At 39.8% G+C, this 17,376-nt stretch overlaps 1 protein-coding gene across 1 annotated transcript in view; it reads right to left on the bottom strand.

The window, feature by feature from the left end:
• Positions 1–756: 756 nt before the first annotated feature.
• Positions 757–17,376, bottom strand: part of TMEM156 (transmembrane protein 156) — a 55,464-nt gene continuing 38,844 nt past the window's right edge. Inside the window, exons 5-6 of the mRNA XM_007953536.2 lie at positions 15,745–15,837; positions 757–758 (exon numbers count right to left, since the gene is read on the bottom strand). Coding sequence (XP_007951727.2) covers positions 757–758; positions 15,745–15,837 — 95 coding nt within the window. The remainder of the gene's footprint in view (positions 759–15,744; positions 15,838–17,376) is intronic.

Here is a 17,376-nt window from a genome sequence, read left to right as displayed (position 1 = left end):
AAAAATTTCTAAGATGCTCCTGACCACAGTTTTTCAATTCAAATGCATGGGAATTGATGCACATTAGATTTTTAAAACAAAAAATTTGCCATTGAGTTGATTCCAAGTCATGGTCCCTGAACTCCATTAGGGACTTTTTGCTGTAGTCTTTACGGAAGAAGACTTCCAGGCCTTTCTTCCAAGGTACCACAAGAGAGGCTGAACTGCCAAACTATAGGTTAGTAGTTGAGCATAAACCACTTGCATCATTCAGGGACCTTAATCCACATTATCAACTGTTAAATTTAGTTACAGAAATTTTTATTTCAGTAATTTAGAGGAGAGGTATTCTGCTTTATAAAATTAATTTTTTTTTTCTCCCCACACACTCTGAGCCAACAATTGGCCTGCTGGGGTTATGGTTTAACCTCAGGAAAAATGTGCCAATGTAGGAACTGATATCCCAGGAGCACATGAAGTTTAGCAGACTAAGAGATTAGTTTACTGATCTTCCTAGATCTTCGAGGAAATAGTGATTTTGGCTCCAGTCACCTAATTCACATGAAACTAATTTTGCAAGAAATGGAACTTGGGGTAAACTATATCTCCTTGAATCTGTTCACATTTATAATGGACAATGAAGTTGAATCATCAATAAGGGTGAAGCATCACTCACTGTATATACTGTTCTCGACGATGCATTGCAGAAGTGACTTATAGTTCTGGAATTGGAGCAAGCACCAGGTTGACCTGAGTCAAGGGCCGCCTCTGCATGGTCTCTACAATTTTAAGAAGGAAAATTGCTTTAGTTTATATTTAGTCAAAAACAACACAAAACAGACAATATATTCAAATATAGTAAGTATAATAAAAGAACCATACTGTCATGAAATAAATTGTGTCCCCCTCCCCAGTAAAGATATGTGTTAGAATCCTAGCCTCTATACCTATGAATCACCAGCCACTCCTTGGAAGGAAGATTGAGAAATCTACTTCCTTAGAGATACCACCTCAGAAACCCAAGGAGAGGTCGCTATGAGTCCAATCAACTCAACAACAGTGAGTCTGGTTTGAGGTTTGTTTTTTTTTATACCTATGAATATAATCCTATCTGGAAATAGTTTTCTTTGTTATGTTAATTTATCAGATCTGAGTAGAGTGGGTCCTAAATCTAATCACTTCTCAGTTATAAAAAGAGCAGATCAGACATGAGATGTAAATACACAGGGGAAGATAGATGCCACGTTAGGATCTCCATGAACCAAGCAATATCGGGTGCTACTGACAAGGAAGGAAGCAACAGGAGACTCTGATTTGGACTTTTAGCCTCCAGAATTATAAAACAATAAATTTCTGTTCCTTGAAGCCAGACACTAGTGGTATTTATTTATCCTGGGTAGGCCTAACTTAATGAGGTGAAACCTTTAAAATAGTGACTGTGACAGTTAAATACCATTGAAAATATCTGTTTTTTAGAAATTGGTAAAATTCTTGGTACTTTTTGAGGGACAACCTTAACAAATTTCTATTTACTCTATGATAATTGGGGCAGGAATAGATGTCTTTTTGAGGCCATTTCCAGCAGATACTGAGGTCTCTCCCACTTCTATGGAAATAATAAAGTCATCACTAAAGTTAGAATTTCTTTTTGCAGAGTATTTAGCCTTCTAAAAGACAAAAAACAAAGCTTCCCTGACTAATTAGGACAAAGATGGGAAAATGAGATCCCATTTACCTAGCCTTGAAACCTTCATCTTCTTGCTCTCTTGCTCACAGATGCACTTCATTTGAGTCCTTTAGCATCTTGGGAGCAGCTGGTTCAGCAGTAGAACTCTCATCTTCCAGGTAGGAGACCTAGGCTCGATTTCCAACCAGTGAACCTCATATGCAGCCACCACCCATCTATCAGTGTGCTGCTATGATGCTGAGCAGTTTTAAGACTGAGTTAGTCTAGATAAAAAGCCTGGTGTTAATCCAAGTGCTAATTAGCACCAACAACATCTTTGGGGCTAGATCTATCAGCCCTGTTTGTCTCATATTGAAAGTTCCCAGCAGTCTGTGATCTTATCTGTTTAAACCTGTGTTTCTCAAAGGGCTATTGTCATAGGTAGAAGTCTCAGATGGTCCCCAAGATTTATACTTCTGTGTAATCCCCGCCCATACTCAATGGGCTGACCATGCTGCTTTGAATGTGTGTCACTGACATCTTTGAGCAGGGCACCAATGCCTGTTTCCTAAAAGCAAAACGAATGCAACACACTGCCATCAAGTCAGATCCGACTCATAGTGACTCCTCCTTGGGTTTCTGAGGTGGTATCACTATGGAAGTAGATTGCCCAACCTTCCTTCAGAGGAGTGGCTGGTGAGTTTGAACCGCCTACTCTGGTCAAAATCCTAGCACAAGAGATTTCATTGCTATGCAACGTGTATGCTCCATCAGCCTTGAATGAACCATATTGAACTGGTTCAAAGACCTAGGGATTTCACTCCTGTGATTAGGTTACATTATATGTAAAAGGTGAAAAGATTTTAGAGACATAACAGCCACAACAATGGACTCAAATATACTGATGATCATGAAGATGACGTAGGACCGGGCAACATTTTGGTTGTTTTATATCAGGTTTCCATAAACCAGAGGTGACTTGAGGGCAGATAACAATAACAACAAGGATTAACATACCAAATCAGTTGAATTTTAGTAAATCAAGGAGGTTATTCTGGGTAGGCCTAACTTAATGATGTGAAAACCCTTAAAATAGTGATTGGGCCCTCCCTGATGTTAGAGAGACTAGACTCACTTGCTGGGCTTTAAGAAGCAAACTGCCATGTTGGAAAATACCTATGGAGAGGATCATGTGGTAGAGGACTGCAGGTGGCCTTTACAACCTGAGGGTGACCTCTACCTGACAGCCAATAGGGACCCTAGAAACCTGGGGTTCTCCTTCAAACTGACTCAAGGATTCTGCCAACAACCCACAAGAGCTAGGAAGCAGAGCCTCCAGATGAGAATGCAGTCTAGAGGACACCTTGATGTTAGTCTTATGAAGCCCTAAGCAGAGGATCCAATAAGGTTTTCCTAGATTCCTGACCCACAAAAACTGTGAGGTGATAAACGTATGTAATTTTAAGCAATTAGTTTCTAGTAATTTATTATATAACAATAGAAAACTAAGAGAGATCAATAGACTCTTGACCTGAAAATCACCAGCAGAAGTAATTTAAAATGCAAGTTCTTGGGCTCTGTCCCAAATCTATTGAATTAGAATCTTCCTTCATAGGGCCCAGGAGCCTGAATTTTGACATATACACAAGTTTATTCTGATGCACATTAAAGCCTGAGAATGAGCTTATATGCAAGTACTTGCTCAATCTTTGATAAAGCATCTTAATAACTTCCAGAATTTGAGATCTGGAGACAGATTTTGTTTAAGCTCAAAATATCAAAATATTCATGAAACTAAATAATTATCAAAGAAAAGGAACAGAGCTCTGTTGGTTGGAAAGCCAGACTACTCACCATTTGCTTATTCATTCAGTTTGCTGATGTTTTGTAGCATGATCACCACAATTCACTATAGAAAATTATTCTCTATCAAAATGACGGCTGTCCAAAGTAGCTTTCTGGTGGTGCATTATCTTTTTGCTTTCCTAGTATCCAAAGTAATATAACTTATATGCTAAGGGCAAAGATTTTTTAAAAATTTATAAAAAGGCAAAAAAAAAAAAATAGGATATATGTCATTTTAATAGCTTCTTTATGATAGCTAAAATGAGTGAATTTTTTTTCTGGTGCTACACTGGGAAATTGACTTCCTTTCAAATAATATTAATTCACCAACATTACTTAAGGCAGTAGAAGCAGTCAGAAATATTTAAAAACTTCGCAGAAGTCTTTTCATGAATTTGTCAAATCTCTGAACAAAACATTTCTTTGAGTTTTTTCAGGGATCTCAGAAGAGTCTGAAAAATTCAAAAGAACCTCAGTCTGAATTTTGACCTGGCTGAATCTAGAGAACAAAATGGATTTCCAGCAACAAAAACTTTGATTAAAAATACAACTCTGTGCCTTATGTTCTCAAATAAGACCCTTAACACAGTATCCATGAAAATGTCCAGGTAGTCCTCTTCTTCTTCTTCTTCTTCTTTTTTTTTAAGATTCCTATCACCTTTTCAAAGGTGATTTATATCTATGACATCTGGTATCTAGTCTCAATTCATCTTTCCAAAATAAGTTTTGATTTCCACTAAGTAAGAAAAGTCACAGAGTGTTTTCTTCACTTTGTTCCCGATGATTCCCTCTCAAAGAAAAGGTTCATCTCCCACTGTCATTATCAAGGCAAGTTTGAAACATCTGACTACTTAGGGAATTTACCCCATCAATTTTTTTATATTCTTATCTCCAAAACTACGTGTTCAGCTAAAGTTGACTTGGTTATGAGAATGAAGAGCCAAAAACAACTAAAAACAAAATGAGGAGATAGAAACAAAGTTAGTAGTCTATGCTGTATTCCACTCCTGGTGTCCTCTACTTTCACAATAGTTGTTATTTTAGGTGCCATAGAGATGGCTCCAAATCATAACAACCCCGTGCACAACAGAATGAAACACTGCCTGGTCCTGCTCCATCCTCACAATGTTTGCTATGCTTGGGCCCATTGTTGCAGCCACTGTGTCAATCCATCTCATTGAGGGTCTTTCCATTTTTCGCTGACCCTGTACTTGTGACCCTTCACAATAGTATAGTTATCCAATTTTGTTATACTTGCTTATTTGTCTGCCTCTGTGAGTACAAAGATTGTATTTTGTGCACTATTAAGTCCCCAGAACCCACCTTACAGCATGAGGCATAATTGTTGCTGCTAGCTGCCATCCAGTCAATTCCAGTTCATGGCAGCCCCATGCATGCAGGGTAGAGCTGCTGCATAGGGCTTTCAAGACTGTGACTTTTCAGAAGCAGATTGCCAGGCCTGTCTTCCAGATTGTCCCTGGATGGTTTCAAACTGCCAACCTTTTGGCCAATAGTCAAGTGCTTATCATTACATATACATATCAATAAGTATATGTTGACTGACTGAAAGTACGTCACTCAACATCTCTCTGCCTCTTTGTTCTCAATAAAATGATGTGGATTCAAGCAGTACAAGCAGGTAACTTTGGGGTGTTGCCCAGGATTTTGGGAGTAAGGAAAATAAGATTGCTCTCCGAGACTTAATCCATGATATCAACACAAATCACAACACAAACATTCAAAGTCACCTTCAAATATTGGTTTCCAGGCAGAAACCTGTTAAATGTTAAAAGTGCTGTGTTGAATGAGCCAAACAGACCACCTCTACAAAGGGGAAAAAGGCTTCATGTTCTCTTTGCCTATGTGAAAAATCAAATGAGAATGGGACAATAGGTGACTGCAAAGTTATCTGGAATTAACAACTAAAACACAAAGAGAGAGAGAGAGAGAAACACCTCCTTTAGTTTATAGCTGTCAATAATCTGAGCCGTTGACTCAGTTACCAGTTAATTCACACTGCAGATATTCTTAATACTCCAAGAAATGAAACTGATGAAGTGTTGAGTCATTTTCCTTTTATTACTTTGGATAAGCATGATAAAAATTTATGATTGAGAAGGAAAAGAAGTGTTTGAAACACCTTTCTAAGACAGCAACTGCTGTCCTTTCAACCTAGTTAATGTAGAAATGTATTAGTTTAACAAATATTTCTTAGAAATCTACTATGTACCAAAGGGAGACCTGGTGGAACAACAGGTTAAGTGTTCAGTTGCTGACAAAGGAAAAGGTTGGTGGTTCAAACTTACCCAGCAACTCTGTGGGAAAAAGACTTGGCAATCTGCTCCCATAAAGATTACAGCGTAGAAAGCACTGTGAAGCAGCCTGTGTCACGTGGGCTTGCTATGACTCAGAATCGACTCAATGGCACCTAGCAACAATAACAACAACACTATGTTGCTGTTCCCGGGTGGTACAAGCAGTTTGAACTCAACTTGAAGTAGCCTTGATAGTGCAGTGGTTAAAGTAGTCAGCTTGTAACCAAGGTTGGCAGTTCAAAACCAACAGTAGAAATATATGGCAATCTGCTTCCATAAGATTATAGCCTAGGAAAATCTATGGAGTAGTTCTATTTTGTCCTACAGGGTTGCTATCAGTAGTTATCATAAACAATAGATTTAGGGAGCCCTGGTGACACATGATTAAGCGCTAGGCTGCTAACTGAGAAGTTGACTGTTCAAACCCTCCAGCTGCTCCGTGGGAGAAAGATATGACAATCTTCTTCCATAAAGATATATGTATCCCTGAAAACCCTACAGGTCAGTTCTATTCTGACCTAGAGGGTCGCTATGAGTCAGAATCAACTTGATGGCAATAGTTACTAATCTAAAGGTTGATGGTTTAAACTCACCAACAGTGTTATGGAAGATAGGCCTGGTGATCTGCTTTTGTAAAGATTACAACCAAGAAAACCCTATGGAAAAGTTCGACTCTAACACTGAGTAGGGATCAACTGAAGACAAGTTACCATACACCAAAGAGTCCCTGGGTGGACCAAAAAGTAAGCACTGGAACATTGACTCAATATGTGCCAGTTTGTACTCACCCAGAGGTGCCTCAGAAGAAAGGCCTGCTGATCAACTTCCAAAATGCCACACCCTTAGAAACCCTATGGAACAGCTATGCACATATGGGTCACCATGAGGCAAAAATAACTCAACAACAAATGGCTTTGTTTTAGGGCTCTGTACCAGGCACAAATACTCTTTTTCAACAACATAAACAGCAACTATACACATGGACCCCACCAGATGAAATACACAGGAATCCAATTGACTACATCTGTGGACAGAGGTGATGGAGAAGCACATCATTAGTCAGAACAAGGCCAGGAGCTGACAGTGGAAGAGATCATCAAATACTCATATGCAAGTTCAAGTTAAAGCTGAAGAAAATTAAAACAAGTCTGTTGTTGTTGTTGTTATGTGCCATCGAGTCAGCCCCAACTCATAGCAACCTCTCCTTGGGTTTCCAAGGCAGTATCACTGCAGAAGTGGTTGCTCAACCTTCCTTCTGAGGAGTGGCTGGTGGGTTTGAACCGCCAGCCTTCTGGTTAGCAGTCAAGTGCCTTAGGCGTTATGCTACCAGAGCTCCCAAAACAAGTTTAGGAGAGCAAAAATACGCCCTTGATCATATCCCACCCGAATTTAGAGAGTCCCTAGAAAAGGACATCATGCTTGGTAAAGCAGAGTGTAGATTTGATGCATTGAACACCAATGACCAAAGAGCAGACAAGTTGTGGGATGATATCAAGAACATCATCCATGAAGAAAGCAAAAGGTCATTAAAATGACAGGAAAGGAAGAAAAGACAAAAATGGATGTCACGAGACACTCTGAAACTTGCTCTTGAATATAGAGAAACTAAAGCAAATGGAAGAAATGATGAAATGAAAGAACTGAAGATTTCAAAGGACAGCTGAAGAGGACAAAGTAAAATATTACAACGAAATGTGCAAAGACCTGGAATTAGAAAAACAAAAGGGAACACACTCAGCAATTCTCAAGCTGAAAGAACTGAATGAAAAAAAAAAAAAAAATCAAAACTCTCAAGTTGCAATACTGAAGGATTCTATGGGCAAAATATTGAAAAATGCAGGAAGCATCAAAAGATGGAAAGAATATTTTAAAAAATCACTTTACCAAAAAGAATTTGTCAATGTTCAACCATTTTGGGAGGTAGCATATGATCAAAAACCTATGGTACTGAAAGAACTCCAAGCTACACTCAAAGCATTGGCGAAAAACAAGGCTCCAGGAATTGACAGAATACCCTTTGAGATGTTTCAACAAATGAATGCAACTCTGGAGGTGCTCATCTGTTTATGCCAGCAAATTTGGAGGACAGCTATCTGGCCAACCGACTGGAAGAGATCCATATTTGTACCCTTTCCAAAGAAGGTTGATCCAACAGAATGCAGAAATTGTCAAACAATATCATTAATATCACACACAAGAAAATTTTGCTGATGATAGTTCAAAAATGGTTGCAGCAGTATATTGACAGGGAATTTCCAGAAATTCAAGCCAGATTCAGTAGAGGATGTGGAAAAAGATATCTTTGCTGAGTCAGATGGATCTTGACTGAAAGCCACGCATACCAGAAATACGTTTACCTATGTTTTATTGACTCCTCGGAAGGAAGATGGGGCAATCTACTTCCGTAGTGATACTGCCTCAGAAACCCAAAGAGGGGTCACTATGAGTTGGCACATAACAACAACAACAACAACTTGTTTTATTGACTATGAAAGGCATTTGACTATGTAGATCATAATAAATTATGGATAATATTGCAAAGAATGGGAATTCCATGATGCTTAACTGTGCTCATCAGGAACCTGTACGTAGACCAAGTGGCTGTCATTTGAACAAAACAAGGGAATATTGCATGGTTTAAAATCAGAAAGGGAGTGCATCAGGGTTGTATCCTCTCACCATACTTTTTCAATCTGTATGCTGAGCAAATAATCCAAGAAGCTGGACTACGTGAAGAAGAATGCAGCATCAGGATCGGAGGAAGACTCGTTAGCAACCTGGAATATGCAGATGACACAACCTTTCTTGCTGAAAGTAAAGATGAATTAAAGCACTTACTGATGAAGATCAAAGACTACAGCCTTAAGTATGGATTACATTTCAACATAAGGAAAACAAAAATCCTCACAACTGGACCAATAAGCAGCATCAGGATAAATGGAGAAAAGATTAAAGTGGTTGGGGACTTCATTTTACCTGGATCCACAATCAATGCCATGGAAGCAGCAGTCAAAAAATCACACGAGATATTACGCTGGACAGATTTTCTGCAAAAGACCTCTTTACAGTGTTTAAGAGCAAAGGTGTCACTTTGAAGACTAAGGTATTTTCATTAGCCTCATATGCATGTGAAAGCTAGACAATGAATAAGGAAGACTGAAGATGAATTGATGTATTTGGACTGTGGTGTTGGCAAATAATATTGAAGTTACCATAGACTTTCAGAATAAACAAATCTTTCTTGAAGGAAGTACAGGTGAATGCTCCTTAGAAATAAGAATGGCCAGACTTTGTCTCACCTACTTTGGCCATGTGGTCAGAAGGGACCAGTCCCTAGAAAAAGACATCATGCTTGGTAAAGCAGAGGGTCAGCAAAAATGAGAAGACCCTCAACAAGATGGATTGGCACAGTGGCTGCAATGACGGGCTGAAGCACAGCAACAGTTGTGAGGGTGGTACAGGGCTGGGCAGGGTTTTTTCTGTTGTGCAGAGGGTCACTATGAGTTCGAAGTGATTCAATAGCACCTGACACCAACAACCAGGCACTATGCTAACAGCTGAGGTTGCAGTGATGAGTAACATCAGATTTTGTCCTCAAAGAACTAACTGGCTCATGGGAGAATCATTAATCAAATAAAAGTGCAAAAATATAGCAACAGTGATAATTACTATGAAGGGAGTGTATGGTGTTATGAAGGTGTATAATAAGGAGAACTGACCTAGCCCAGGAAGTCCAAGAAGACTTCCTTGAGAAAGTATTAGTTAAACCAAGACCAGAGGGGAGGGTGGGAGTTAACTAGAGCCAGGTAGGGGTGGGGATGTCCCAGGAGTGGCAAGGAGGCAAGATAATTCCAGCAGGGAGAGTCTGTGTAAAGATGGAGAAGATGTTTATCTGCATATGTTTTATCACCAGTTCTTCCAGGCCTGGAGTAAATGGCTGTCACATAAAAGCATTCAATGAATGAATAGAATAAATCATCCAATCCTGCCTATAGCTTCTTCACACTTATGAATTTCTTCCAGCCTGTGGAGTCAACCTCTGCATTTTGATCTACTCTGTCACCAAGCAAATGGCTTTACCCTCTACTGTTTTATGAACCCAAATCTGTATTTTAAGAGTCATAAATATTAAGCAAGTAAAAATTAAATTTTCACGTTATCTTGCTTGGGTGCGGGACATCTGGCACCAGTAATTTATCTTGTCTTCTGCAGGAAATTGAAGCCTGGTTAGTCTTTACTATACTGGCCATAAACAGGTTGCAAATTATAATTTTACATTGCCATTAGTTTTATTTTGGGGCAATATAAATGACTGGGTCATCCACTTCCTTTTGACATTTAGTAATTCTCTTTTACAATAAAAATCAGTTTCCTTTGCTTCACGGTCCCTTAGAACACACCCACAGTAACTGCAAAAAACATTTTAGCCAGTGCTGAAATGCTACTTTATGGATGCCTCACATTGCCACACACAAACTCCTAAGACCTTAAATAGAGAAAGTATTTCCTCTCCATTTTCAGTATTAAATGTAATACAATAGGAAGAGTTTTGATCTGTGGTTTGAACCAGCAGTAATAAGCTCCCCAGATCAACATTGCCAGTAAATATTGTGCAGGTAAGTGCACCTGTAGGACTGACCTCAATTTGAATCCTGATTCTTGCTAGTGGGCCAGTCACTTAAATTCTATTAGCTTCAGTTTTCTTACCAGGTAAAAAGTACAGTTCTTATGAAATTAAATGATGCATGTGAAAGTACTGTGCCTATGGAGGGTGCTTTATGAGATATAAGTTGCCCTTCTCTGAAGACAGCCAAGGATAGAATCTCCTAACTGTATTGTATGGGGCATTGCTAGTTCTCGTCTTCCATGTGAGAGACCCAGTTTCAACTCCCAGCCAGTACACTTCATGTACAGTCATCAGCTATCTGTCAGTGGTGGCTTGAGTGCTGCTATGATGCTGAACAGGTAAGAAGGACTAACAGGAAAGGTCTGGTGATCTACTTCTGAAAATCAGCCTGTGGAAACCCTGTGGATCACAGCAATCTGATCTGCAACTGATTGACCAATCAGAGGGATGACCAATCAGAGGGATGACCAATCAGAGGGATGACCAATCATGCAGGACCCAGCAGAGTTTCATTCTGTTGTGCGTGGGTCTCCATGCATTGAGGCTGACTCAACAGTACCTAACAACTCTATCAACTCTATTGTAAGATCTGTGAAGTTCAGGGAGACAGCTCAGGGGGCAGGAGTGTATGGAGGGATGGACACTGGGAAGAGGTAACTATGGGGAGGAAGACGGAGGGGAGCTGTTGCATCGTGGTAAACTGCGGTCAATGACATGAGACAAAGTATATGTGAACTGCTGTATAGAAAGTGAATTTGCTCTGTAAATCTTCACCCAAATCACAATAAAAAAAAAAAAAAAAAGATCTGTGAGGTTAAGCACTCTGTACAGGCATACTTTGGAGATATTGTGAGTTTAGTTCCAGACCATGGCAATAAAGCAATTATCATAATAAAAAGAGTCACATGAATTTTTTGACTTCCCAATGCAAGTAAAAGTTCTGTTTACCCTATATTGTAGTTTATTAAGGGCACAATAACATTATGGGAAAGTTTGCAATATTGCGAGAACTACCAAAATGTGACACAGAGACGTGAAGTGAGCACATGCTGTTAGAAAAGTGGCGATGATAGACTGACTTAATGCAGTGTTGCCAAAAACTTTCAATTTGTGAAAAACACAGTATCTGTGAAATGCAATGAGGCAAAGCACAATGAAACGAGGTATGCCTGTACCGTATGCCACTGTGTCACCAATGCTTAGCATTAACACTTGGCCCCTAGTCCACTGATGGTCAATAAGTTTTGTTTGAGTATTTGAAGGTGAAGAATTTCACGTTTTAAAGATTTCACCAGTTTTGGTGGACATAGAAGGGAGATAAGAAATGACACCTTAATGTAAGTTCTAATACCAGAAACCTGATGTCACAGAAATGGATAAAGCCAAATATGCGGAAGCCAGAAAGCAGATATTCTCTCTCCCTGCTTCCTGGCACCTAGACTACTAATCTGTGGTCTAGCCTCAGTCAATCAGATACTCCTCTTTGGGGCTTGAAACCCTGGGGAGTAATGCAAAGCCACACAGCAAAGAGTAGTCCCAGCAAGTCAGAGGGAATGCCTATTGGTTTAATGCCAGCAAGCAGCCTTCTCACCAGACCGTTCCTGTGGTACCTTTTGGTGCCTGATTTTGGCTGCCTGACCTCCCTTGTTGTTGTTAGTTCCTATCTAGTTGGTCGCTGACTCAAAGCAACTCCATGCACAACTGAATGAAAGAAACACTGCCCAGTCCTGCACCATGCCCATGATGGTTGGGGATCAGACTGTTGTGAGCTATAGGGTTTCCATTGTCTGATTTTCCAAAGTAGATCAGCAAGTCTTTCTTCCTAGTTGTTCTTAGTCTGAAGCTCCACTGAACCTGTTCAGCATCTCAACAACATGCTAGCCTCCACTGAGAGACAAGTAGTGGCTGCACAGGAGGTGTATTGGCCCCAACCCAGGTGTCCTCCATGGAAGGCAAGAATCCCATCACTAAACCATCACTGCCCCCTGGCCTCTCTTAGTTCCTGTTCATTTTCTAAGCTCAGATTCCCTAACTTTCCTGTTGCTTCTCTGGACTACCCACTAGTTTTACAATAAATTCCCTTTCTTCCAAGTCAGCCACATTGGTTTCTGTTGTTCACATCTAATGATTCAGCTCCTAGTCCACTGTTCCTGCTCCTGGCTTTTGTGGACTCCCTATTAAGCACTGTTTCTAGGCATACATTACGAAGCTACATTTGTGGAGTTCTTCAAGATGGTCAATGTTTTTCATTATTCTTTTATATTCTTAACTGCATAAAAATATGTTCTATGATTTTTAACAAAGTTGAATTATATTCCCTCTGATCAATTTGTGTCTTTTCCAGGGTTTTCATCTTTCCCAACTCCTAACATTCATTTCTTGCTCATCTATTCTCTTTATTCCATACTTATTTCCCCTTAGGATTTGTGTGATTTCAAAAGCCTTTATTGTGCATGAACTACATGCCAGCTATTATGCTAAGGACAAGCGTACAAAGATGGATAAGACAAAGTCATCTCCTGTGTGAGAATAATAGTCAAATGAATAAAATGTAAAGTTAGATTAATGCCAAGACAGACAACATAAGCCAACACATTTTCAAAGAAGGGAGGAAAATATTACAGACATAAAAGTTGGGATTTGATTCTGTACATCTGACATCTCGTTCTATACCTATGAGACACATTCATTCTATCAGTGTTTACGGTGCTTCTAGCACACTCTAGGGTCTTGGGTAATATCTCCTTATTTCTCTCTTATGGGATGAATAAACTTCTTCCTCTGGGTGTGATGCTCTCTATGTCTCTCTCTGTGTGTGTGTGTGTGTGTGTGTGTGTGACAATACTTATTTTGTGATACATGAACAACTGGAGAGACATTCTAGGAATGCAATGAAGCAAAGAGTTGACAGCAAGCCGCTCTGCTGAATGTTACACAGGCACGGCTTTCTCTGAACTGCATTTTTTTGACTCAAGTTACTTCTCCTCCAGAGAACCATGCTGGCACATTTTTTCCCTTACATTCTCACTGCTGCCTATAATCCATCATTACAAAGAGAGGCCTTAAAAATGGCACTCAAGGGAGACATTATTTCTTTTCCGTTTCTCTCTCAGAAAGAGCAACTTATAATGTGGAAGGAAAAAAATTGCATTTAGGTTAAAGGAATATAAATATCAAGAAAGAATCGGTTTCTTCTGCCTTTAAGATTCTAAGCCCCAAAATGATCCTTGGTTTAAGAAAAAAAACTTGTCACCTTTTGGCCTGCACTAAACCTTAATAGTATATACCTGGCAATAAAGCCAGAGCATTTTTAGTGAGTGCAATTATAGGGAAAAGATGGCTGTGACAGGTTTCTTTGGTGAACGAAAATCACATGCTCATAAATACACCTTGTGAGGTTAGTCTTGTGGTTAGCTAGTACTTTAAATTTGTGATTCCCCTGACTATATGGGCTGACAGGGGAACTATTGACTTTTTCTCAGACAAGACCGCAGTGCTCAAAATTATGACTTGAAAAAAGAAATGACCAGAATTCCTAGGGCAACCAAAAAAGTCCAGTAGAGCTGAGTTAAAACATTCTTTGTGCCTGAGAGTAAAATAAAGAAACTGGATAAGAAGGGAAAATGGAGAAAACGCCATTTTCTCCTTTTAAGATTTATTTTTGCCATTTGAAACAACCCTGTGGTTTTTATTTCCTCAGGCAAATACAATTTGCATTGACCACACAGGATTTTCATCAACTTTCCCCAGAATTGTTGTTAGCTGCCATCGAGTCACACCCAACTTGTGGTTACCCCATTCCCAGGGAACAGAACACTGCCCAGTTCTCCATCCCCATGCTCAGTGATGGATCAGACTGTTGTGATTCACGGGATTTTCGCTGTCTGATTTTCAGAAGCAGAGAGCCAGGCCTCTCTTTTTTCTTAGTCTTCCGAAACTCCTTTGAAATCTGTTCAGCACCCCAGCCACACACTAGCTTCCACTAACTGATGGACAGTGGCTGTACATGAGATGCACTGCACATGGGAATCAAACCTGTGTGCTCTGCGTGGAAGGTGAGAATTCTACCACCACTACCTCCCTCCCCACATTTGCTGTTGTTGTTGTTATGTGCTGTCGAGTCAGACCCAACTCACAGCGACTCCTCCTTGGGTTTCCGAGGCGGTATCACTGCGGAAGTAAATTGCCAAACCTTCCTTCTGAGGAGTGGCTGGCGGGTTTGAACCACCAGCCTTCTGGTTAGCAGTCAAGTGCCTCAGACACTACGCTACCAGAGCTCCTTCCCCACATTTAAGTGGTATCAAATGACTATTCAGCTAATGCCTACTGCTAAAGCTGAGAATAGAAACACTAAATTTTATTAAAAATTTGAGCTCTTTAGGTGCGCCCAATCTCATTTTTTTTCTCAGGCTAAGTGTCTGAATACCTGCTAAATTAAATAACGAGCAAAAGCCTTGGAAGCAGATCCGCAGTAACGTGCTGTGCCAATCTCTATGTAACTACACTTGCAGGTGCAGGGGGGAGCCGAGGCTTTGCTCGTTTTCCTTCCATTTTTGAAAAGCGTTTGTACACGGGACTTGAAGCTTCCTTTTCCAACTTCTCACAAAGTTGAAAGGGGTCTGCTCACTGGCTGTGTATATGGGGCAATAGCAATATCATTCATAATTCTCTGGTTTTCTAAGGATCGAGGATATTATTTCTCCTTGATGAAGAAGAGGCTTTTGCCCTTGTCAGATTCTCCCTCTTTCATTTTAATGTGATCTGACAGCTTGAATTCAAAAGGAAGCTTCACAATTAGAAGAAGGAACCATGGCATCTGTGCTCACAGCCCCCTTAGCTGCTCTAATTAAGATTCTTTTATTTCATTTCTTTTACTCAGGAGAGGACAGGGGGCTTTTTAATTGGGGCTATTAGAAGTTCTCTTTACACAATGACACCCTCAGCGAAGGGAAGACTCCAGTGAAGCCATGCCCACTCTGCAATTACTTCTTGCAATTCTGAGGAATAATGGTATCTTGTCTTATTTAAAAATAAATCTGAGGCTTATTCCTTATTGCTTTCTCGGCTCTGCCTACTCCCATGAATTTCTTCTTGCCAATTAAGCAAACTTTCCATTATTTAAGGAGGTAGTTTTGATCGTAACTGTCCCCTGATAATAAGACATATTAAACTGGATCTCATTTGCCCACGGCTCCTTTCCTCCAGATACAAGGCTAATTTAGTTAAGCTCAGCTCTCTGCATCTTGAAGTTACTCTGGAGCAAAATTGTGAAGCTTGGGAATTTCCTAAGCCACGTTCTGTTTCTGTGTCACAGAACTCACCTGAAATAACCCGCACGTTCAACGCTCTCAATTTCTCAGAATCTCTCTCTCTTGAAAGAATGGAGATAGGTTTGTTTTTATGACCTATTCCAAGAAGAGAAAATAAATATAAAGATAAGCAAGCACATTCTTAATATATTCATCATGTTGGTTCAAAGGACTGCCAAGGAAAATGGGCCATTTACAAGGGCCTGAGCTCTGGTGGTGTAGTGCCTAAGGCATTTGACTGCTAACCAGAAGGCTGGTGGTTAAAACTCACCAGCCACTCCTTGGAAGAAAGATTGGGCAATCTACTTCTGTACTGATACTGCCTCAGAAAACCAAGGAGGGGTTGCTACGAGTCAGATCCAACTCGATGGTTTGGTTTTTGGTTTGGAGAAATAAGAATTAAAAGCTTTTCCCTATTAAACTATTTTCCATTAACAAATACAGGCTCTTTCTAAGAGCAATGGCTTCTCCACTATTATGCTATCTCATCTAATCCACACTTAATATTTAATAATATTTATTGCCCTAACTGGTATAGTATTTTTGATTACTTTATATGATTGGATTTGCAAGGTAAGCCTTTTAAAGCCACTAATTCTATCATTTGAGTAGATGTTCATAAGAACTTAATGAGATTCCCCATTATGGGTCTCAATACTTTTTCTATCTGTGCTCTTTTTCTTAATAAATATTCATATGAGAAAATGGTTAAACACAAAACTGTGCTATTTGCAAATTATTGTTGTTGTTGTTAGGTGCAGTTGAGTTGGTTCCTATTCATTGACAACCCTATGTACAAAAGAATGAGACACTGCCAGGTCCTGCACCATCCTCAAATCGTTGCTGTCTGAGCCCATTGTTGCAGCTAATAAGTTAACCCATCTGTTGAGGGTCTTCCTCCTTTTTGCTGACCATCTACTTTACCAAGCTTGACGGCCTTCTCCAGGGAATGGTCCCTTCTAATAATGAGTTCATGATATATGAAATGAAGTCCTGCTATCTTCACTTCTAAGGGGCATTCTGACGGTACTTCTTCCAAAACAAGTTTGTTCATTCCTCTGACAGTCTGCAGTATATTCAACATTCTTCCCCAGCACTGTAATCCAAAGGCATCAATTCTTCTTTAGTCTTACTTATTCATTGGCCAGCTTTCATGTGTTTCAGCCAAGATTCATCTGACATCAACAATGATATCCCTTGTTCCACCTCCTCTTCTGAATCCAGTTTGAATTTCTGGCAGTTCCCTATCAATGTACTGCTGCAATCATTCATTCATTCATTCATTCATTCATTTATTTATTTATTTATATTATCTTCAGTAAAACCTTACCTGTGTGATATTAATGTTATTGTTCAATAATTTCCAAATTCTGTTGCATCACCTTTCTTTGGAATGGGCGTGAATATGGATCTCTTCCAGTCAGTTGGCCAGGTAGCTGTCTTCTACATTTCTTGGCATGGACAAGTGAGCACTTCCAGCATGGTATCCATTTGTGGAAACATCTCAATTGGTATATTCTCTCAATTACTGGACCATTGTTTTTTGCCAATGCCTTAAGTGCAGCTTGGACCTCTTCCTTCAATACCATTGGATCTTGATCATACGTGACCTCCTGAACTGGTTAAATGTCATCT

Source organism: Orycteropus afer, unplaced genomic scaffold (assembly GCF_000298275.1).
Source record: "Orycteropus afer afer isolate SDZICR_OR568_19922 unplaced genomic scaffold, OryAfe1.0 scaffold00399, whole genome shotgun sequence".
Classification (NCBI taxonomy): Eukaryota; Metazoa; Chordata; class Mammalia; order Tubulidentata; family Orycteropodidae; genus Orycteropus; species Orycteropus afer.
This window is presented reverse-complemented; position numbering and strand designations above follow the sequence as displayed.